This window comes from Gavia stellata, chromosome 31 (assembly GCF_030936135.1).
Source record: "Gavia stellata isolate bGavSte3 chromosome 31, bGavSte3.hap2, whole genome shotgun sequence".
Lineage (NCBI taxonomy): Eukaryota > Metazoa > Chordata > Aves > Gaviiformes > Gaviidae > Gavia > Gavia stellata.
In genome coordinates, this window is record NC_082624.1 from 993,859 (window position 1) to 1,018,949 (window position 25,091).

The window sequence follows — 25,091 nt, forward strand, 5'->3', positions numbered from 1 at the left end:
GACTCTGGCTCAGGCTGCTGCCACGCTATGGCCGGGTATCCTTTCTGGCAGTTCTCCTCAAAGAGGTCTCAGCTTTCTGTTGTCCAGAAACATCTAACCCTGCATCCAGCACTTACTAGTCAGTTATTTCTGTAACTGCACCTTTTGTAGTGAAGAAACAGTCCCAGTACAAGACATCTCAACCTTGATTAAAGGGTTCAGGGCAGGAACAGACAAGAGGCAAAGAGAAGGGATTGTCTGAGGTCACACAGAGGAGGAGGACTGGGATCTAAGCTTCAGTCCCCACATTATCCACTGCAATGTATATAAATTGCAAATTTATTAGTCACTACCCTTGAACCAATGTCTTGTTATAGACCAATGTGAACTTCAGGGCAGGGGACGTCTTTCTTAACAATTTGTATGGTACCTAGGAAGCTGTGTGGGCTACAGCAGATAAACAGTAACAATTAGTCAACACAGTGTTTGAAGCTGAATCCGTGTTTCATTCTACGCAAGCGATCTTTTTGAACAGCTCAGCTAATGTGCTGGCAGTGGATAAAGTAACTGATTATAGCAAGGGATTGCTTATATATGAAAATGATGTAACCCTGGGATTAAGTCCAATTCCTTTTCAGGCTCCAAAGCAAACAGAGATGCCTTTCAGATATTTTTCATCTGGCTTCACTTTTTTATGTTGACCAGTGGGTGAATTAAGGTGCCAATTTGACAACACCAAGAGTCTGAAATGCGCTTCCTTCTTTTCTTCAGGAAAGAGGTACAAATTGCTTTCAAAACAGCTCCTCCTTGTAGCTTTTAGGACTATCATATAGTCAAAGGCTCCTGTCTGCAAATTTAAGGCTCCTCTTTACTAGCCATAAATTTTGCCTGCAAGGGTTTGAATATTTATCTAGCCTGAGAATATACCACGTGGTGGGTTTTTAATCTGGTGGCTCTGTTTGGGGCTGCTGGTCACTGTAGGATGCTTTGCTAATCACTGGTTCTCTCAATCCCAGGGCATGTCCATGCTGTAAAGACTGCTATGGCTGGCAGTTTGTACATGGGCAGCTGGCTGGCAGCATGGGCATGCTAGTTTGCTGTAAGCAACTCTGGAGTATTATTTATTCAACTCGTGTCGTGAAGTCTACACTGAGCAGCTGCCCGGTATGATTGAAACTCAGGTAGTTAGCCTGAAACTCCTCTGGGTGACCACCAGGTAAACGAACCAGAGCGCCCAGCCCAGCCTCCATTGCCTAGCATTCCTGCAGAGGACCCTGGATAGGAGTGATGCGTGGCCTGGTCCCCTGCGGCACAGCAGATAGCATGCACCACGGCACCCTGTGAAAGGATGGCATCAGGATGAAGTTAAGCAGTCAGTAAAAAGCTGGAAAGCTGAAGCTGCCCTGCCTTGTGCAGCAATACCTCAAAGCCCCGCGTCTGACTGCCTGAAGCTTCCTGTCTTCTGCAGCTGGCAAGGCTGGGTTTAAACCAGGGCGTCAGGGCTGAAGTTTCAAACCAGCTGTGCCTCCACTTTAAAACCACACAACTGGCTTGGAGTTGTCAATCCTATCTGTGATGGGCCCCCTTTGCTGACAAGCTGGGTAGAGCACTCCTTTACCTACGCTTCCCAGTAGAACAGGATTAAATCCAAATTTGCCAGTGGACAGCTATGAAAGCCTGCAGACTTGCTGCCATTCACCTTCATGCTGAAGATTTTGCAGTCTGTCCTTGCTGTGCCCCTGGTCCACGCTGCCTGGTCCAAAGGAGATACTTGGAATCACGTGGAGAAGCCACAGGAGTTTATAGCTGAGCTCACCACTGCCAAAATGAGTCTTACAGCTCTACCCCACTGGCTAATCTTTAGCGCTGGCAAACCCCACACCAGAAACCCATGGCTTGGAGAACATCTAGGTGTCTGTGTGTGGTGTGAATGTGCAGGGCTGCCTGGGTGTGAATGTCCTCCACAGTGCTGTCCTTCAGCATCTCCTGCACTAGGAACATGTAAACCCATTTGATACAGCCAGTTGGCCTCAGTCTGGATGTCAGGTCAAGGAGGTGACGTGCCCTATCGCAGAGCACTGTGTCAAAAGGCACCTTCCTCACACTAGCTGTCAGCCATACCATATGCTTGGCAGTATTCCTGGCAAGTGACCAGGTGTATAAATGTGCCTGCTAAGTGACCCAGTGCACAGGCCGTGCATCCATCACAAAAGCGGTCCTGTCTTTGGACAGCAAAGGGTTGAAACGCTGTTGCTGTGAGTGTTGTTGCAAGCTGGAGAGATGCCAAGAACTGCGTCCCAGATTGGATTAAGTAAATGATGAAGAGATTATTAAACTTGTATTATCAAACATCCACTTCAGAGGAAGGGCTGTGTTTATAAGTAATCCAGAGGCCCTCTCATTGTGATACTGGTGAAAAGTCTCCAAGCTAATGGGAGGGATTGGATCCAAGCTCATCAAAACCAGCCCTGACTTCCCGGGCGGGGGATTCTGGCCACACAGTTGTTTGCATGGGTAGAAATTTCCCATCATTTCAGTGCAACTCATCCAATCCTTTTCTTTTGCAACACTGTCCTACAGACACAGGTTTCGTTTAGAAAGAGATTTTCTGTGGAATTGCTCCTTTTCCTTGATATTTTTTACTGCAGGGAAAGCAAACTGTTCACACTGACTCAGGACCACCTGCATTGAAAGCACTGACAGCTGCAGTCCACACTGGCAGATGTTTCCATGCTGTCGTCCCCACCAATTCACCTTCCCACTGGATTTCCAATTACACCAACACAGTAATGTGTTTTACGAGATAATATTTGATGTTTGCTGACCTGGAAGAAGCCACTAGCCTTAAGGTAGCCTGAATCATGCAGCCTTTTTATCCTAAGGTTTGGACATGCATTTAAATTTCTCTTAGAAGAACAGTGGCACAGAGAAGAATAGAGGCAGATTGGCAGGGATCAAATAGGGCTTAGAGTCTCCTTATTTTGTGAGGTGCAAATTTTGCAACTATTTTTGCAACCTTTTGTTTTTCTTTTTGACTGATTTGTTTCCCAAGGCACAGTTGTAGATTGTGGTAGTTCAGTTAACAGCAATATGGCCTCGTTCCTTCCCAGTCCCTTGCGCAGAAGCCTCTAAATGTTGTAAAGCCCATCTTCCTAACACCCAGCTCTGGTAAAATCACTTTCTATGTCTACAAAGGAGAAAAGTGAAGTATGACAGACTAAAACCAGCATCCAAATCACAGGGAACGTTTATAGCAAGATGGGAGATGACTCAAATCTCAGAGCTGAACCCAGTGCTTGAAAGCTAGATTCTTCTCCCTACTTTAAATCCAGAGTAGGGAAATAACCCCCATGTTTTTGCTGAATAGGGGAGGGGAAAACCCTGCCTAATTCTGCCATTTCAGCTGTGTAAACTAATGAATGTCATTTTAGTGTTTTACAATGTGTTCTCATATTGGTTTTGCCTGTACTGTTGGGAGTGACATCACCTGGCAGTTACGTCACTACTGCAAAGGAATAAACATAAACTGCTCACTTAAGTCTGAAAGTGATTGAAAATATCAGGAGGGTCACACATGGTTTTTCAAAGACGACAAACACTCAGGCTCACAGTTTTGTTTACATGAAGGGAAACAAACGTTCCGAGAGCAGTCTACCCTCACAGAAAGTCTGAGAAGCACTTCATAACTACACAGGAAAGTGCCCAACCATTTGCAAATCTTCCAGGAGTCAGCTGGAGAGACACAGGCATTTTAGCAGCTATAAGCCTGGGTGCATTTTCAGCCAGCTTCTCTTTCACACTAAACTATACTTGCACCCAAGTCAGAGATCCTTTATAGCACAACAGAATCATAAAGAGCTTAATTTACTCGAGGCTGGATCATGTAACACCTATATGGGCTAATCCTGCTATTGCTTATGCTGACAGGACACAGAACTGCATGTCTCAGAGATACATCACCAAACAGGGATGGAACCTGCTGTCAGTTGCACTAATATAAGTTGCTGTTAACTGTATTGGCTTCAGTTAAACTGCTCTGGATTTTCCCTAGTGTAAATGGAAGTGGCATCTTTCATGTAAATAATCTTAGCTTGTCAAGTCAAAAAAGTTATTCACAGAACGGGCATTCTTCAAACCCTGATTGCTGTGGGAAAATTGCCAGGCTTTAGCAATCTGTATGTTATGAACTTTTCTCCCAGAAATCAGGATCACACTCCGTGAAGACATTTTAGAAAATCTTCCCCCTGAAGGAATAAAATATTAAACCTTTTTCTTCACAGAAGTTCATTGGTCCTGTATTCAGCGGAAAACCTTACAGGGAGCCAAATGTTACAGAACTATGATTCTCCACCAAAAAATTACATTGTTGTTTCATGTGCAGTTGAGTTTCCTGAAGCCTTCACAATGCTACACAGTTACTTACGCTTTGGGCCAAATATATTCCTGAAGCAACTCCAAGCTCCTTTGTTGATTTATGTCAGAGCTTTGTAAACTGACCACATAAGACATTAATATAACTGACATTTTTCACCATGAGGTGAATATGGACAGCGGCTCAGAGATGTTGAATCTCTACCCTTGGAGATACAATAAATTGGATTGGGAACAGCCCCGGGCAACTGGGTGTAACCATCTAAATTGCAAGGAGTTAGGGAGTGTCTTATGGCTACCACAGGGATTTCAATTCAGCCATGTTGTGTACCTTGAACACACACTAAATTTGCAAAGCTCAGGTGCAGCTCTCGCACTCCCTTCCCAGCTGTATGTCTCTGTGTGTCTGCTGGGTCCTTAGAGCTGAACACAACACGAGTGTGTGTTGGACACTTCAGTGCTCAGCTAGGTACCTCTAGAGATAGTTCTGCATAACTGCCCTGAAATTATTCAGGAAGCACACAGACATTTAATTCCACTGGAAAGGAGGAGATTAGTACCTTGCAGATGAGAGGTAGCTCTATAAAGTCCTGCTGCCATAGACAGTATCATTCCTGTAAAGTGTCATTGGTCCGTTCTCTTCAGTGGTTTCTGTTTCCACCCATAAGCACACATTAATGTATAGGAATTTGCATGAACCCAGTTTGTACTAGAAATATATGGGAATACTTCTTCCCTCTCACACAACAGTCCAAACCTCATCCTGCAAACCTTGCTTTGTAAAAGTGCCCATAATATTTAAATTTATGTAGCAAAATATAAACTTACGTATGTTCAGAGTTTTATTCCAGAATGTAAGATTTTCATGAATGAAAATATGCAGAAATATTCCTTACTATTCACTAGAATTACTTACATAATTAATTGAAAACAGCTATATTATCTAAGAGCAAGACAGTACTAGGCTCTTCGATAGGTATTTCTGTCACTGCACCTGGACAGTTTTCCATACTTGAAACTGTATCAGTCAAACTGCATGAACTGCAGTTGCAAACAAAGCTGAGAGACGTGACTGAATCTTTGTTTCTAAGCTGTCACGACTATCTGCCTTCAGTCCCACACGTAAAGGCAGTCAGAAACTTTAGAGAGATTTTAATTTTCCCTAGCTGTAAAAAAATGTTTTGAGGCACAGTACCTTGTCTCCTGGCTGTGGGCGCATCACAGATACACGGTCGTAACCTTTCCGCAGCAAGACCCAGAGAGCATCCAATTTCCCCTGCAATCAAAAGAAACACAGTGTTACCTTCTGTGCAAGAACAAGTGCGCTGTGTGAAGTGCAGTGCAGGGACAATGCAGCTTAGACCTACACATTTTTTACTTAATCATTTCCTGTGCTTGTACAAGGTGCTGGAGAGCAATGTTTTCTCTCACAGAAACTTGCTCCTAACAGGCTGCAAGTGCAAAGGAAGAAGCTTTCAGATGAGCAATAAGCAGATACGTCTGACAGTCAACAGTATCCATGTGTCTAGCCTTTACGTATTCTTCTGAAAATCTCCAAAGGGAATACGTGACTTGGATTCCTCCTGGGCTGAGAAAGAGTCTAATACCTACTCAGCTCCTCACATCATTGCTAGCAAAATGCTAAATCAATGGAGAAAGCCATCAGGTGAATTTATACGATGCATTTCCTAACTATTCTGCCTCCTCCTCTGGCTGGCTGAGTGGCTTGCCTCTAGCTCTAGGTGACCACTGTGACATATTAGAAATAATTTTGATTTATGCGTCAAAACAATCTGCTGGGGAGCACTGGCTGAAAAACTGTCTCTTCGCACAGCCAAGACAGCTGAGTCACAGCTAGGTGCTGTGTAACGACCCACTTAATCTTTCATGTCAGCTACACGCTAGCAAGAGAGCATCAGGTTACTGGGTCTCACACAGGCTCCCCAGTCCCACCCCATATGTCAGCTAATATTTGCAACTTTTCCAGGCAATAACACACATCTTTCAAAGTCCTCCATTCCTATGAGCTCATGTCAGCTGCCCTACAGATGCCACCCTCAACACATTGCACTGGTTTTGACAAGCTGTTCACCTCACTGTGTGGTCTCATACCCAACAGCCCGTACCCAAATGCACATGCACAGACCCAGATGAGTTTTTCTCAAAACCCAACGTGTTGAAATCTCTTGTTGATGGAAAGTTTGGTTGAGATGTGGGGTCAGACCCTCCCTGCCATTCCTGCAATGCTTCTCTGCAATGCAGACAAAGCGTTCATTCCTGATTGAAATTCAGCAGCGACCCAAAATGCCAAGCCTGCGGTTATTTTCCAAATGAGCTGAACAAGGCCAGAAGGAAGAGGACAGAGCTCTGCAATGTAGAAGTATCCACCGAATCATGTGCTCCGAAACATACATCTGCTGCTGAAGGATTCCCTGCTATATCCCCATTCTAATAGCCAGGGTTTCACTTTCAAAATGCATTCAGCTTCTGGGAGACCTGCAGAAGGGTTTACACAAGTGCAGCACATTGGCTGGCTCAGTGGAAGGCTACAGACATATTACAAGCTGAAGATTAATTTATCAAACTCTCTTTCATACTCAAACTTTATTCGACCCTTGGTCTGTTAAGTGCATGATACCCAGAGATTTTTAAAAATTTCCTGAGAGGGTTAACAACAGGCAGTATTTATTAAGCTTTCCATTAGTATTGTTCTGGATGCTACAAATGCATTGTATGCATTTGATACAAATGATATAAGAGCAGGCACCATGAGTGAATCCCCTGCCAGTAATACTCAGTAAGCTTTATTGTATCTGCAGAGATGGAGACAAGGTACTCTGAGAATGTACAGAGTTGTCCCTTGGTACAAAACTATTTCCTGCGGTCGAGAGGATCAAACCCAAAGACCTAGCTACCCCTGACTGGACTCAGAAACTCATGTACGATTGCTACCTGTTTCCTGGAAATAAAGACTACAAAAATTTTGTGATAGCACAATTGCCTCATATAACTATCGTGGGACAAAAATAAGCAAATGGAAATGCAAGCCGAATATTGCAGTGGTGGTGGGAAAAAAGCAAGTAGTTTCATTAGCAGTAAAGGCAGCTTGCTTTCCTGAGAGCTTGGGTGTCACAGATGATAATGAACTTCAGCGTCTGTGAAGGTGAGACCTCCTGGATAGCCAGGGTATTTAGAAGGTCCTTCTGTGACCCTGGTTCTCTGGTATCTAATTAAAGACTCAATGTGCTCAGTGCATACTCTTCCTTTCATGGGGAGATAGTCTTTCTCTTCCCTTTTCAAGAAACGATTAGGGCTGTAACCCTCTTTGAGGCCTATATTCCCCAACCACTGTGTTGAGCCAATGGTTCTAAGCGTATTTGGGAGTTGGAGGAATACATGGGTGGAGACAGACAGACACACAGAATGACTGCATAGATCTTGTTTCCATAGGATACTGCGGAAAAGACTTCCTAAGGTGAGAGCCAGGAAAGTCTGTTGCTCTCAAAGGAAGAAGCAAGAAACTCCTTTGTCAGATTCTTCTGCATTTGGACAGCACAACCTCTTAGACCTGAGGGAAGCCATCCCTGTCTATCCCAGTCCATCTTCCCCCTACACCAGAGCTCGTTGAAGCTCTTGATCTCCTGTCCCCTCTGACAACTTAAGAAATAAGTACCTTTTTCTTCCATTTTTCCTTTAGGAAACCAGAGGGAAAACTACAACTTTCCATGGAACAAAAAAGTCGTTTTTACTCCACAGTCCTAATTGCCAAGAGCCTACCAGGATTTCTCGGGAAAAGCCAAGAGCTCCATCTTTGGGAGTCTGAATGGAGCTTCAGGGTCTGCCTGAGACATCTGGGCAGAAAAGAGGGAGAGTGGATTATGGAAAGGATGATGTTGCTTGAAGAAATGAAAATCGCAATGCATTCACTTGGAAATATAAACACTTCTGTGCTCTCCAGTGGATGGGCTGTGTCTCTGTGTTTGGGAACTCCTTTGCAATTGAAGCACAAGGTCGCTTGGAGAAAAAAAGGTCTGGAGGCAAATAAGGCTTTGAGTCCTACTAGATATGAAGTCCAGAAAGAAGCAGCAATCAAAGCAGATGATAAATGAAGGAGGGCATAGCTTCAGCCATTGCTTTAACTCTTCCTGAATTAATGGTTAATTCAGCACTGTATCGACCCTGGTCTAATGAATGACCTGACACCTAGAGTGCTCCTGAGACCTGGTACCTGGTGGTGTCAGGTAGAGGCAGTTTTGTAAGCTGCCTATAAATCCAAGCTGCCCTTGGGCCTCTTCTAGCAAAGAAGCTGTGCCATGTCAGCTTTGTAATTAGAGACAGGAGAGACAAAGGCTAGAAAATGTGCCAGGGACACATGGCTTAGTAAATGCTTAAGTAGCCTCGACTTAGGAGTCACCTGAGGTTTCATTTTGAGAGCACCAGTTGTTGCTTCAATCTCAGCCTTGAGGCAGGTCCTGCATGTGGTTTTTTGTGGATGAACAGTGAGTTTAGCCTTGTCTTGTGGTCCTTTCTGCATTGTTTCCTAGAGACTGATAGGGGCTCTTTTGAAGTCAAATGAGTACTATAAATGCTCTGAGGAGGAGACAGAAAGGAGACGTAGCTAGGTAGACAGGTAGATAAAAGCAGAGGTAGAAATAGAGGTAGGAGGAGAGCTGCTAACCAAACCAAAGCATACAGGGCTGTGTGGCTGGCTGTAGCAGGGAGCATGTCCTGAATCAGATTAAAACTAAAGGCATGGTCCTTTATGATCCTTCACTTGCATCTATGTTTTGTGCTGCCCCTCCCTCCGTCACATGAATTGAGGATTTGGCAAGTTTCTTAAGAAGTTTTCAGACTTGTCATTCTCCTTGGATTATTTGCACTGACCTTTCAAACTGTTGAAATGATATTTTAAAAGCGGGATAATCCAGTTGGAATTGTGCTAAGAAGTAACAGCAGCAAATAAGAATAATAACAATAATAATAACAACAATCTGTTAAGTGTCAGTAGCCACATTTGGTAGCAAATCAATCCCTGGAGCATTTAAAAAAGCAATTTATCCACTCTCAGCTGTCTACCTACCATATAATGTTACTCTGGGAAGAGTAACAAAGAGAGGGAAGAAAAACTCCATCAGATAAACTGGCAAAAGGCAGAACACTCTAAGTAAAGGCTGGCACTTGTGCTGCATGGAGAAAAGGAGGCCTATTGGCCAGCAAGATGACTGGCCCTAAAATGTGAATTTCCTGGCTCTTTGTCAGATTCAAGCTACCTTGCTTCCCTGTTCCTGAGATTTAATTCCTCGTCCTCCTCCTTTACCAATGATTTTTTTTAAGTAGCTTGTTACATGCATATTTATCTACCTTCCAAAGAGGTGTTTCAACCAGTCCAGTGGAGTGGGTGGAAATTGAACATCTGCTTTAACCAAAGGAGACGAGTGCACTTGGAGCATGGGGATGAGGAAAAATTTAAGCTGAGTATCAGGAGACATTTCCTATGAGTGAGGTCTGGTAGTCTGTGAAATATTCCCCCCCGAGAAGTGGTGGAAGCCTCTATGTTATTTTAAAAACCAGACTGGAAAAAGCAGTGAAGGATAGATTCAAGTTAGCAGTCCTGCTTTGGCTGAGAGTACAGACCAAATGACCTAATAGGCTATCCCTCCTCACCTCCCTCTGCCTGTTCTGACTCTGTGATAGCTTCCCTGCGTAACACAATGCAAATTCATCTTCATATGCTCACATCTTCGGGACAAGAGCTTCTGCCAAGAGTGCTGATGAATTTTGCCAATTTTGCTAATTCCTTACTGCACAGGGAGAGTGATAGCAGGACCCCTGCTTCATAGAAATGATCCCTTCTGTCTTTGATGGGTGCTCATGGTTGTACATGGGGAAAGTGTTGGATACAGTTATCCCATCTGCATACACTGTCTTTTTGGGTGCAGTTCAATAAGAGGTGTGGTGGCAATTAATAATTAGGTAAATTCTTGTCCACAGACAGACTCAGGCTGCTAAATACTCTCCAGATGTGGAACACCCCAAAGTTATGGGAGTATTTGGATATGGGGTCTTGGACTGGAACTGTCCTTATACTGTATACAATTTGAATGGTAGATGAGAGATATTTCTAAAGGAATTAAGAATATATATATCACCCATGAGATACTCCTAATATTTATAGGCCCCCTTAGAACTGAATTCTTGCTGTTATGAAGCAAAAGCTGTTCAGAGTCAGAACTGAACTTGAACCCTACGTACATTGAATCTTTTCTCCAAGCCTCTCTTGAACTTTGGAGAATTTCCAGCTGGGACACAGATCTGCAACAAACTTGACTCCTCTGTTCAGCACTGATTTCCTACCATGCCGAATAAACTCTGAAAATTAACTGAAAGTCTCCTGAGGCTGTAATCCAACAGCGTGAACTGGTGAAGGAAGAGGGGAGAAACTCAGCAGTATCTTCTCTGGGAAAAACCCAGCTCTCAACTAATGATCTCAGGTAGTTGTACCCGCATGGATTCCAGCCGCCTAAGCATGTGTTCAGGGCTCTTTGTGCTAAAATCAGTGTTTCTGTCAGCTCCTTAGTGGTTAGAGCATAGCTTTGTGTGCTGTGAACCCTTCTGACTGCAGCATGCAAAAAGCAACTGAGCCCCGTCTCTCAGCTAGATGAGGTCATTTCCATGAGCACACAGTAGGAGTGAAAATCTCCCAGATGGGACTAGTGTGTTTTACAAATGCTTTGCACTGATGCAAAATGACAATGCAATGCATTTAGGAACAAAGGAGCAGCTATATGGGATGGTGCTTACTGCATTCCCCACTCTGAACTGAAAACAGTTGAGTCTCTAACCTGTCCCACTGTGGGAATGAATGACCTTCACGAACACATGTTGAAGTCATTATAACACAATTGCAAATGACTTGTTGGTAGGATAAGTTTATTAGACGATAATCTTTAAGGGAGAAAAGAGAGAAGGCATTGGACCAAATTTTCAGAGAGGCTCACATTTCCGTATCCTCCGGAAACCACTCTTACTCCCTTGTGCATCCTTGCCATTCCCATCACTGGATTTGAACCAGCTGCAAGATCAATGACTGAGGAAAGCCAGAACACGTGACTTGCCCAAATTCCTATGGGCACTGCTTGGAGCGGATCACTAATAAGATACAACGCAGGGAAACCTGGGTGTACTGCAGTGTAGTATACCTGCATTGCAATAACTTGTCTAATAGAATGTGTCTGACTAGATGGACTGCTACTGGGGAGAAAGAAAACAGGAGAACAGAACCTCTGATTTCCAGCAGCGAGGTGCTTCTCCATTCCCCAGCATAAAGTTTAAGGCGAGCTCTATCCACCAAAAGGTGTACTACATCTGTTACACACACGCTCTTTGCAGAGTACTTGCAGACAAATTGCCTGTAGAGGGTTTCTAAGACCCTAACCAGCATCTCTACTCTCCAAAATGAGATCCCAGCTCCAGCGGTGCAAGGTTTGCACTTGGATATGAATTGGGCATTTTCAGTCCTTTTTGAGACTGATAACTACAGTGCTGCTACAAATAGCCCCAGACTGAAAGGAGACGAGAAGTGTATTAGCATTTCCCAAAAGAGTTAAACCTGAAAAATAGGAGTGCGGGATTATTTTTTTTCTTTCCATTAGAGTAGTTCTACAGTAGTTAAGCTGTCCTCTTTTCCTGAGGATCACTTAATTTGTCCTGAATGCAAAAGATTAGCTTTCTGACATTGGAGTGCCCTCATATCACACCCTGGACGATGCAACTAGTATCTGTTTTGTGTGGTTTGTTTCTCTTAACCCACAAAAAGCATTCATACGTGCAATGAAGAGTTTTGCTTCAGTGAAGTATTCAGTTGCTTGCTTGTATCCGTTTTGCACACTGCCAACCATTTGTACTAGTGAAGACAAACTGAAGAACAGCTGCCTGCCCTTGGGACAGACGGCAGAGGAGAGTCCTCCCAGTTCCTGTGGGCAACTGTTGTGCAGCTTTGCATTGCATGTGACCCGATATCAGTGTGAATTTGACCTTCCACATCTGAGGCACTCTTATTCAGCCAAACATTTCTTGCAGAGCATCCCCTCCTTGTGAGGCAAGCATGCTGCCCTGCAGCAAACCTGGCCCTGTGACCCATGCCTGCTGGCAGACATCCATCTGCTGCACTGCAGTCCTTGATCTGCTGAGGACTACTCTCCCTGGTGACATTTAGCAGCAATTTTCTTCCTATTTTCTCCCTTCTTTCTAAGGAAAGAGGACGCTATTTATTCCCTACGTCTCAGGGAATATGCAGTGTGGACTAAAGGGCCTGCCCTTGGAAGTGCAGTGGAATCTGTAAGCACTTTACAGAAGCTAGCTACACCTCCGGAAGAGATCAGGAACCTAGTCTGGTCTAAGAAAGCAATGCAACCCCAAAACCTGATCGACCTGGTGGGAAACTCCCATTGTCCCACGTGGCTCCTTTCTACAGCACCTCCCTAGGCATGTGTTCAGCGGGACTCCCTCATGCACAGCTGCTCTAGCAGCATTTTGAGACCACAGGTTTGTGGACAGTTCTACACCTTAGCCTTGGATGTGAAAACACTTAATACAGATCTCCTGGAAACGTCCTATGCAGTACAACGCTGCACTGGACTTACCTTGATTGGAGAGTACCATTTCCGAGGAGAGGAAGGCCTGCGCATGTTGTTCGCAAGGTTCCTGGGTTCAGGGAACTCATACTCCTGTTCTGGCATCTTGACCCTGGCGTTCTTGGCTTTCTCTAACTTAGCACCTTCTTCTGTGGAGCCCTTTTCTCCCCAGCGCACCTGAAAAGATGGCATCAGGGCATATTACAATACTAGCTACTGCAGAGAGTTACATCCCTGTTGTAATAACTAGATCCTGATCCATATTTTCCCAGCGTCCAAATCCACGGTGAAGAGCGAGCCACAGGCTGTGAAGCTTGTTTCTAAACTGGAGCCCAAACTTCTCCTTCTTTGTGATTTATAAGAAATGTGAGAGTGGGGAAGGTTTTCAGAAAAACTAAAAATATTTCCTTGTAATTTGTATGGCATCACTGCCCCTGTATCCCAGGCATGGACCAGGATCTTACTGTACTAGAAGAAAAAGATGGTCCCAAACTTCAGGAATCTATCTGGGCTCAGATGGACAAAAAAGCTTAAAGAAGTTTGTGCCTATCTCCTGAGTTTCTTTCCAGGTAAATTGCAGGGTGATATCACAGGTCAGTTCACAAATAACGTCTTCTGATACCTGAACCGGTATCTAATTACCTCCATTCGCTTGATGCCACCAACTCCTCGTCCACCATAATAAGAGGCATCTACTGTTGGCCATTTCTTCTTTGGAAGGCCATCATCATCTTCCTCCTACAAAACAGAAAGAAGGGGTTGCACTGTTAGGAAGCATGACTAGAGACGGAAAGGAATAAACAGTCACAGGCTATATGGTCCTTCGAGCCTGCTGGAGCCAGTGCAGTCAAGGTTCTGGTCTCTCCCTGGTTATTTTCCAGAGGATGTACACTCATGAAAAGAAAATGTTTCACGATATAAACACCGCCACCACTTGAAAGGTACGGTCCAGCTCCAGCAAGAATGCGATTTTTGCCTTTTTTTTTTTTTTTTTATTAAGGAGACTCTGTCTTTCATCATCGTTAAATTCGGGGAAGTAAATTGTTTCCAAGTTGCAAAATCATTGAAGCAACCACCAAAACAGCACTCAGCATAGCTCAAGAGCTGGGATCTTTTGACTGCAAGTCTGGTTGATATGCTAGCCACGAGTGATGGTAGCAGGGACTTACCTCTTTGGCATCCCTTCCCTTGTGCCTGTGATTAGGGGGAGAACAGCTGCTGCTCCGAGGAGCGTTCCCTGACTCATGGCTCCCCATGCTGGAGGAACCCTCCAGGGCCCAGATAAACCATCGTATTGTAGTCCAGATTTGACAGAATGGGCGGAAAAGCAAGAAAGCAAGCAAGTCAAATTTGCTCCTGAATGAAGGCAAATTAGGAGTACATTTAGAAACAATCCCAGCATGAATGCCCAACACGGAGATGAGGGTTTTTTGAGATGAGCTGGCCAAGTGTCATAGGATGGAGAAGTCTAATGGAAAAGTTACAAGAATGGAATTAGCTCTTATAATGAACTTCTGCCTCTGCTAGGGAGGCTGCCCATGGAAGTCCATGTGGCTTCAGTGATTTTCATAGGCTTATGCCAGCAGAAAGCCAGGCCCTGTGTGGAAAATGAGACTTAAATGTTATACAAATTTGAATGTGTTCTACCCTTACATACCGCAGGCAGAAACCTGTGGTGCATCACCATACACAAAGTTCAACGTGTTCAGGGCCCTGGCCTTCATGATGACATTCAGATACGGCCAAATTAACAAATCAAGAAAATTTCCTTAAATTTATTTAAAATGAGACTAGCTAAAGTTCTAGAGAGTGTATTCTCTATTCTTTGTTGCACTATATAACAACTCCACATAGGCTCTGACCTATATAGTGCCTTTCCCTTTAATTTCTACAGTTCAGGCTGTGAACTGGCAAAGCAGAAAAGCAGAGTTCATCAAAAACGTGAAGTATTTCCTGTGAAAAATGTGGAGAGAAATGAAAAATGGTCCCTCTTTTTTTTCTTTCTGTAATTTTTCACAGGGATTTGGCAAAACTCCAAAACTTAGGAGCTTTCCAAAACTGGAAAAGCCAAAAATACTTTGAAATTGAACTCCCCAGTAGGAAAACTGAAAAACTGGGGGAAAAAATCCAAGACAAACTATGCTTTTCATGTCAAACAAAAGCATTTCTGTTTTTCAAAATACACATAAATTCAGCTGCAAAATTTGTCCTGATCTAAAGGAAGAGTGAACAATTGAGTCATAAATACAAGGTTCCTCTCCTTCATAGCTGACCTCTTTCTCTTGCTCTGATTAGAGCTGCTGAGGCTCTTTGCTGCAACCTAAGAACTTAATATCTCTGCATGAAGTTTTCCATGAGGACTTTTTTTAAAAAATTGGAATCAAAGCCATCTAAATATTTTCCTTCAGCAATTCTCTTTCTCTCTCTTCAGTTTAGCACAGACTGGACTTCTCACAACAGGAAATACCAAGGTTTAGGAAATCTTCCCCACAAGCCCTTAAAAGCCCTGCAAGTCACTTCAATCTAAGATAGGAGTGTTTCTGCCAGAACAACAACAGAAACAGCACACGCACAAGAAGACAACAGTGGACACTTGAAAAACAAAGGAGTCACAAGCTTTCTTCAGGATGAGTCTGTTTACATGTTTTGAAGGGCATGGGAGGTTTTGCAATACAAGCAAAAACAACCCCACCAGTCATGTCCTACACACTTGGCAAATGTGTCACAACACACGTGAGTAGCTAAAGGAAAGCAACTGGCAACTTGGGGGTCAGGGTAGGGAGACAGCAGGAACACAAGAAGGAAGAGGCATACATTCCCCATGTCCAGCATCCTAGCTCACTGCCCCATTCACAAAGATCTGAGCGATCTCGACCTTGTAAAACAGAGCTGAATTCTCACGTCCTGGCTCAGTTTTGCCCATATTTTTCTACGCTTAGCTACACTGGGGCTTCTGCCTGAGGAAGAACTGCATAAGGAACTTCAGCTCTGACCCAGCAGCAGTATAAAAAACAGCTCCGGAAAATTCAAGTGCATTTAAGGATGCTGGAAATTGACTGTACAGAACTTGGCATCTTTCCACCCTCAAAATCTGCTTTAGATGGAGCTAGAGTTTCTTTTAAAAAATAAGAAGAAGCAGGACAGAGCTACATTTCACAGTCAGAGCTACATTTCACAGTCAGAGATCCGGATTCTTAACTGCTGGATTTCAGAAAACAAAGATCTGTGTTTATCTCAGAGTCCATGCCGGGCTCTGTATACTTTGACCCTGACCTGAGGGAACCTCATCTGTGGGTAACACAAGGATAATTCAGGATCCGCTAGGGACATCTGAACCACTCAGGGTAAGAATTCAAACTAAATTTGGCCAGATATAAAAAAAGTTTGGACAACTTACCCCTCTCCCCGCCCTTATAATTATTTTCACAGTTGCCTCTGCAATGCCTGAATCTTGTCAGAATTTAGCATTTATAGAGAGCTCTGCCTGCACAATGTGCTGTGAGACACGACAGGACAATCATTCCTCTGAGTAAGAGACGTTATCATCTAATTTTACAGCTGAGGAAACATGGAGGTGAATAGGTTGTCCTCAAGGTTTCTGACTCCTTACTGCCTCCTTTTTCTCCCAACGCCCGACTCATTTCCAAATTGCATGGCCACCTCTCAGATGCAGAGGCATTGTTACATTTCAAGGACACCTTGCTCGGTTCTCCAGAAATATTTCTTTCCTGCTGTGGCAGGTTTTGCTTGTTACATTATACTCTGCCAGGCATCTAAATCGCAACTGCATAAACTCATTGCTTTGGTTTTTCTCACATGTTTGCCTGTCACTGGCCCAAGCCTGCAAACTATTACCAGAAAGCACTCACAGGTCATAAGAACATCTAAGAGAAAATGTTCTACTGGTGCTCTACTAAGGAGCAGGCTGAAGAAAGACCTCAACTCTCCTGAGGCACCAAAAAATCCACAGGTAAGCTTATCCTTGTGACACAAATGGTTAGAAAACCAGCCTTTGTTGGTTTTACTGATCACAGAAAGTCCTAGTTTATCTATGGCACAGATTCTTAAACATCCTGCCTGAAGTTATATCCTCCAAGTGCAAAGCACTGCATGCGTTTTGATGAAGACAAAGAAAGGATGTTGAGTTATTCCCACTATATAGCTCAGACACTGAGCTACAGGAGGATGAAATAAGGTCTTATAAGGCCAAGGGAATTAACACTGGCACTCCCATTGCAACTGTGATGTGATTAAATCCAACTTTAACAGCCCCTACACTGTTACAGAGTCTGGTGTGCTAGGCCTGCCTAGATGTTTCACATGGAATTTGGCTATAAAATTCCACACCTTCATGGTGTAATACCTACACCTCATCTATTGCCAATAACATCCCAAATCTTTTTCTTTGTCTCTTGAAAGGTTCCTTTTCTCCTCTTCCCATATTCCCACAACTCACTGTAAAAAGGGAGTAAAGGGGAAGGAAAAGAGCTGGCATACCACTGTGACCTGGCATTATTTCAGGCAAAACAGAATACATTTCCTGCCTTGGTGTCTACAAAAAATTCCTATCAGATCCTTTCTGTGGAGCTTATTTTGCTATCTCCCCAGCAATGCTTTTCAGGAAGAGAGAGGAAAACAATTTGGAAAAGATTAATAAACACCAATAAGTAAGGGTGCAAGCAGCTCCCCAAGCAGATTAATCCCTTTTAGCCATTCTCTGGCCTCATGAATGTTCAGTTATGGGAGAAAAAGATTAGTTGACAAAGATCAAACTGCTTCAAGCTGAACAGGTGGTTTCATCTGTTGGCTGAACAATAGCTGCAGTGAGTTAAACTCCTCCTTTTCATGCTGGCCTCCCATGACAGTGATAATTACCTTCAGCATCTCATGACTGTGCTGCTGAATGGTCCTTTCTCTCCAGGACTTTCTTGTGTGTGTTTGCTTTGGTGTATTGTGGGTAAGATGACAACAGACATAAGAATTATCCAATTACAGGCTGGTTGGTGGCTTGGCTCTGGTGCCATGTTAGGGGTGACTGTGGAGCTCGGGTGATAGAGCAGCATGGAAAAAACGATCTGAGTGATGAGGAAAGGGCACTCTCTGGTCATCTGGTAGATCCCCTGCCTGGTTTTGCCACACTTCAGGGAACTATGTGTCCCTGAATCTCTTCTGCAGGAGAAAGTGCTGCCACGACAGACAAAGAAGATCCAGCAGTGTACTTTAACATCACCTGGTCTCTGTTTACGGGGCAAGGAAGCAATGAGAAGAGAGTGTGCCTCTTGGGGATACTTCGGAGGGTTCTGGTTTATGCACCCTGTGACTGCAGTCAGAGTCTGTCCTTCTGTGGGACTGACTAGCAGCAGACCTCTGCAATGGGTCAGGTAGTGAATAGGAAATTGTTGGAAGCTGCAGAGCTGTGCAGGTTGGGGGTTTTTGATGTGGAAGATGGCATGCTATAGTGAGAACCAGCTTCAGCCTTGCAGTAAGCTTCTGGTCTGAGTTGAGTAAGAGTTATTCCAATAAGCCCAGCCTGAAGGTGATGGGACACATGAATAAAAGCAGCTGTCTCTTCCTCCAACAGGGCTAGAAAAAGCCTTCCTATTCACTAGAGGCAGAAGAATGTGGTTTTGATCCACCATCAATGACTAATCACAAGCCAGAAAGGTGCTCACTGGCTCCTCGAGGCATTCACCTCTTCCGATTGGCATTAACTCAATCTTTCCTGGCTGTAAGTAAAACCATCTGTCCTTCATCTGGGCTTAACCTTCTCCAGTATCCTGCGTTGTCTGAGAAGCACAGCGGTAAGTTGACGACATTTGCAATTTCTGAATGAATTAATTGGAAGCTTCTAGCCAATAATGATTTCCTTCACCAACAGTGAGCGTGTCTCCAATATGTCTCAAAAGGCCTTTAAAGTAGAGTTCAATAAAACCTTTGGCGGGTTTGACAGCAATGCTACTTTCCCTTCATTGTTACAGTATAATGCATTCTCCTTGCAGTGCAAAGACATATGGGCCTCCGCTCCCAAATCTGCTGATGCAAGAATTCCTCCTGGGTTTTTTTTTGCCAAGATTTTTGGGAGAAGAAAAAAAAAATATCTTACTGTAACTGTAATGCTGCTGCTTAAGGGATTAGCACTCTTTCATGCTGGAGACGAGCAGTTGCTAGGTTTTCTGCAAGGGAGAAAACTATCTGCAACTATCTGAAAAACTGGATTGTAAAAAATCAACTCCATCTTCTATTTGTTTTGAGCAAAGTAGAAAGTCTGGAGTATCCAACCTTCTGTGAAAGCATCATACTACTGCCAATCCCATTCTTTGGACCAGGCTCTATAAGAGTAAATGGGACCAATGAAATGCATCTTTTCAGAGCTTCTGCTATTTTTCCACTAGTGGGAAGATCTTTTGTCTGGGAAAAAACGCATAGTACAAGTCACAGCTTCAAGCCTTACTAATTTTTGAGCACTGCTCTGTTGCTATACAGTTTCTAAAATAGTATAAACTACATTTTCCTTTTTAAGAAACCTTTGGCTGCTAATTGTATAAGATGGCTATAAGATAACTGGGTATTGAGCTTAGGGGATGTGCTCTGGTGGAAAGTATGTGTGAAATTATACCATCAGACTAGTCCCTACAATGTTGGCACATTGTTGTAACCAAAGCCCCCCATCCCAGGGTCCCAAAACAGTAAGAATAGCAGCCAAAAGATTGCCCAGATCTCTTCTTGTATTAACGAGGAAGCAGGTAAACTACAGGCATGAGTTACTGCAGTTTTTCAGGCACTGTGCAATGCCCTACTCTGGGTACAACCAAAGCCTGGACAAATCTGCATTTAAAGCCGTCACCTACGGGGAGCAAGCCTGAGAGCAAGCAGAACAACATTCTGCTTCTATGCAAAAAGGATTTGCCCCATGTTCTCCACAGTACAAGACCAGGTTAGTTTAAAATAAAAAGGGAGTGGCAAATACATTGCTAATGGAAAGCTGTGAAACAGACAGATGACTTGAGGACTGTTTCATCCAAAGAGCTACACAGACAGTTCCTCTCTGTCAGAATCAGGGCCAAGAGAAAATATAACATGTCCAGAAATATCTTTACACCAGCTTAGCTAAACTTAACCTGAGGCAAGCATAACTTGTGTTCTGCAACCAGTTTATTTTGCAGCAACTGGTCTGCTTTTGCAGCACTTATTGGTTTGATAAAAGGTTTCCTTATACGTGAAGCACGCCTTTCCTCTTAGCACAGAGACGTAATTTCCCCTTCCAGTCCTTGGCCAGTGAGCCAGCATTCCAGAATTATGTATTTTAATTAATTTCAGCAATTGAATTCTTGGCTTGGAGGCATGTGTGATGCAGAACAGAGCACGTGCAATTTTAGGTTAATATTTTCCTTTTCATTCAGAGGCTAGAAGCTATCAAAGCTAGTGGATTTACATACAGCCCAAACAGAAATGTCTACTTAGGAAAATAGGCCAGATGCCCACATATAGAGGCATGGGGAGCACTGGATCCAAATGCAAATCTCCCTTGGGTCCAGGAATGTTCAGATTTGAAGTTTTGCTTCAGGCCTGTTTTGAAGGGGATGAGTGCCACCAGTTCTAGTACTGGCCTTGACTCCAGCTGCCCTGAACTATTTCTCTGTGCTCAGTGCAGGCAGAAGCTAGGTTGGATTTCAGCTCTGTAGTGTTGCAGAGGACTGAGCTTTAAGGGTGTCTGTCTGCCTTGGCACAGCACACTCATGGGGACAGACTTTATGGAGAGCACAGAGAAGATCATTTCAGCAAGCTTTTTCACTTGCAAGCTGAAGCAGGCAATTAATTTATCTCCAGATGCAAAAAGCAAGGCAAACTAACCAACCAAATCACTCTGAGCATAGATCTAAGTCTTCTCTTACTTGCATAGTTCAGAGGAACTGATCCAAACCCCAGTGAAGTCAATGGAAAAACTCCCATTGACATCAACGCACCCTGAACACAGCCCAGTGACTTTTCAATGAAATCCCATGTGCAAAACAGTGAAAGCAAGTAAGAGACTCATTGCGTGCTGAAAGCAGAAGGACGTAGAAAGAGGCAGATGAAAATCTGGGCATGTTTCTGGGCAGAGCCTACTAATTAAGTAATAGTGACACAGCTTTAAACCATTTGTTGCTAGATTCATCTAAAAAGAGTAAGCAAAATCAAGATGAAGGTTTTAATGTTGCTTTATCGTTTCTCTCCGTTAACACTTCCCTGGCTACTGCAGCTCTTCTGATGTCAAGACAATTTTACTGGGGTTTTACATGTGCTCAGAATCTGGTCCGCTGTCATTGCAAAGACTGTGGGCTGCCTTTGCTCACAGCAGCTGCATTCCAAGGCATCAGCATTGTGAGTCTCTGCTCAGCTGCCAAGAGCAGTTATATATACTAAACCATCAAAATCATTACTGTGCCATTCCAGGAAGGCAGTTAAGCATATGTGTAGGTTCCATTAACTTCAAAGTTAAACACACGCTTAAGAGTTATCCTTTTTATGAATCACAGCCTAAGTCTGTAGTGCTGTTCTGACCAAGCAGAAGTACTGTCTGCCTCTGTCCTTCTTTCCTACCTGCTCCATGGAGTTACTGTGTACATAGATTTACAGGCACTCTTAAATAAATAAAAAACACATCTCTACCTCTGTAGAAAGCAAAGTGAGCAGAGTGAAACACACGTGGCAGACATCAGCTAAAAAGCCCCTAGTTTAGTTTGACTTTAAGGCTACAAAGCTGAGCACAAAGGTTTAAATGGTCCATACTCTGCCATGCAGCAGAATCACAACCTCTTGTGAGGACACTGAACAAAATCTTGTCCTAAACACTAAGGAAATCAGGTTGTCAGCGTTACTCACCTCGCTGTCTTCTGCAGGAGGTGGGGGGGGCTCTTTGATGATCTAGAAGGATCAAAGAGAAACAGAATAGTAAATCCATACTTTGTTCTTTAGCACAATTCAAATGTCACTTAAAAAAAAAACAAATGAGAAAACAACAGGATATGCCGCTGTGAACATCTCTGAACTTAGTTACAATACTGCGTGATTACAGAGCAGCTGTGTGTGCTACTGGTGTCGCAGTCACTGAGAGTAAGAGGGGAAACAGGAGGCGTCCCAAAGCCCTGCCATACAAACATGTCCTAATTACAGCTCCAGACTTAATTTGCTCATTAGGTAACCCCTGCCCTATGTGAGGTAACAGCAAATTCAAAGTCATATGTATCTTTGATTCTCCAGCCTCCTAATCCCAGTAGGAGCCATAGTCAGTGCTGGCTCTAAGCAAGAGAGAGCAATCACTGTTTCACCTGAACAACCATGCTAAAACCATCGTCTCCTTCTACTGGCCACTGCACACGTGTACAGATCCTGCCTCAAATAGTTTACAGTCTGAACAAAGACTGGAAAGCGAAACCAAGGTGAAGTAAAATGCCCTGGAAACACTGCAAAGCAGTAATAAACCCCCAGCCTCTGTCTCCCAGGCCTGTACTTCATTCCAGAAGGCTGTGCCACCTCATGCTCTCATAAAAAATGCTTTTTGCGTTTTCAGGCTAATATAGTTGACTCTTATAACCTTTAAAAAAATATAAAAATATGTATACATTTGAGGCTCTCCCAGGGTTTCTAATAAAGCAAGCAGGGTGAGGTTTTAGACTGGTCCAGGATATTCTCCATAGAAACAATTTAAGTTTATGTGGGCGTGAGGCTATTATTTCATGCAAAAAGTTTGCATCTAGGGCTCAGCAAGCAGTTGGCTATTATCACAGCCCTCCACTCCAAGAGCAACAGAGAGCCTTCCAAAGGGAAAGCAGTTGCATACAGGCACGTCAAATATCTCTCCCTTACACGAGACGCACCCCAATGCACAGCCATTGCAGTCAACAGATTGAATCCAGCCAGTCACCTCAATGCAATTACCCCAGGGATGGATTTTCTTCAGTAGTTTAAAGTCCCTCTGGATGAGGCAGCTCTTTCTTTACACACCAGGCCATGAGTCAGATGCTGAGCATCTGTGAAGATAGCACTGAGTGTCCTTAGCTCCTCTCAGGACTGAGTATTAGGTGAGGAGGCTGGCTAGGCATGGGGTACAGATGTGTAGGAATAAAAATTACCCTTCAAAAAAACCCCAATCACAGTCCCAAACAATAACAGCTTGGCTATTTAAATGCAGAAAGGGAAAATGACAATCACATTAAAGGCCCTGAAGATATAAATATTTACAACCATTCCTCTCACTCGTGTTTTTCCTTCTCTGATGAACTCACTGTTTTTATTTTTCTTTGCAAACCCCGAGTCATGCAATGTGGCCATTAATGAAGAGCATGTGCCTCTGGCTAGGGAGGAGATCGGGGCTGGATCAGTCCTTTGTTTGTATCTCAGCCCAGAGCAATGATGGTTGTAGAGCTCTGCGCTACCTGTTCCTGGGCAGCAGGGCTTTTTTTTGGAGGCCTACAGTGCCCTCAGGGAACGCCTGCTAAAGAATCTTGGTGCTTTAGGAATCAACATTGACTCTTTGTTTGTATGCACAGAAGCACATGTGGAAGAATGAAATGACATTTGAGGAGGGTGGTAGGTGCACCCGCTGTCCTGCTGACAACACTGCTCATTCTGATGCAGCAGAACCTTGGGTCAGGCTGGGGCTGTAAAGGAGAAAGGAGGGGTGATGTCCCAGAGGAGCTCAGGCTGACTAGCAGAGCTGGTGAGTGTCTGATACAGCACCCATCTCTCTGTCCATCCTGTGATTCCTAGCTTGTGCTTGCAGCTCTGGGGGAGGCCAGCTCCCTCCCCGATGGAAAACAAATGATGAAAAGTTGTCTGCCTCAGAGTACTGCTCTGGGTATCATAGGTAATCATAGGAAATCATGGATATCAGTACGGTTTAGTCAAAGTGCTGCTCCTTGGTTTAAGAAGATGGAGACAGCATAATCTCTTATATGCCTTGACACAATAAATACTGACACAGCGTGTACAACACACCAAAATACACAGAAAACTTTTCTAGCCACATTTTGAGACACATTTTAGTCAGTGTGAGGGGTGACACATCAGCAGGTCTCCTTTTGAATCAAACCCCTTAACCCAAACCCATTGGATGCTGAGAAATTTCAGATATCTGATCCAAAATATACCTACTGGAAGCAGCCTTATTCCCTCCTCTAACATTATTCTGGTGGAACATCATGGGTTTCAGTGGAGTTTCTCTCATTTGCATTGGCGTGAAACATTGGGATAATCCGTCCAACATATTTGGTCCAGCTAAGCATTCAAACACAACTTCTCAGCCAGTATCACTAGAAACTCTTGAGATTACAGACTTGGAAATGAAGAGATGGCTGTGTTTTTCATACATTTGCATTCCTTTTCATAATGTATGCACACACGTACGTGCAAACTAACTGATTTCTATAAACAGATCAAGTTTTTTCTATCACAGTCCAAAAGGAAAAAAAAAAAAAAGATTCCTTCCATTTTTAAGTGCTATGCACTTATAAGAGCAACTGAACACCCCATAAATTGGCAACATAGATTGGTTAGTTTGGACAAGTGCAGAGATGGGGAGAGTTTAGTCATCTCCGCCGTTGAGCCTGTACGAACTTTCAAAGTTCAAGCCTTACCAAAAAAAAAATATTTTCTGTCTCCCTGTCCAGGTCTGGAAAGGCTTTTGGTCTACAAAAAGTACAAATCTTTTCCTTCTCCCTTTTGGATTCTGATAGTTACAGCTGTATATGCCCAAGACCCTTATTCTGGGGTACTGAAGGCAGTGAAGCAAATGGGATCTTTGTGCCATCTCACACAAGTGAGCAAAGCAAACACCAAGTGGGAATTACAAGGTCCCAGAGCCGAAAGGCAGTGCCTTACACCTGCTCATTTTGCACAAATAGAAACAATTACTCAAGTACAAGAAAGAAAATGCCATTACAGGGATACAGCCCACACTGGCACAGAAGACTCGCGTCCGCCACGTTTTGTTCTGGGCTGCACCTCTCGCCTTCCCTCTGCCTTGCCAGATGACACACATGGACCTGCTGAACACAATCAGCTGGGAGCATGCTCAGCCAAGCAAAATGCTTAGGCTAGTTTAGCTTGGCAAGGTTGAAGTGTTTGTTC

General features: G+C 43.8%; 1 protein-coding gene across 1 annotated transcript in view; it reads right to left on the reverse strand.

The window, feature by feature from the left end:
* The window catches only part of ANTXR1 (ANTXR cell adhesion molecule 1), a 105,795-nt gene that overhangs the window by 15,032 nt on the left and 65,672 nt on the right, over positions 1-25,091 (reverse strand). Inside the window, exons 14-17 of the mRNA XM_009817077.2 lie at positions 21,846-21,887; positions 13,626-13,721; positions 12,993-13,160; positions 5,546-5,626 (exon numbers count right to left, since the gene is read on the reverse strand). Coding sequence (XP_009815379.2) covers positions 5,546-5,626; positions 12,993-13,160; positions 13,626-13,721; positions 21,846-21,887 — 387 coding nt within the window. The remainder of the gene's footprint in view (positions 1-5,545; positions 5,627-12,992; positions 13,161-13,625; positions 13,722-21,845; positions 21,888-25,091) is intronic.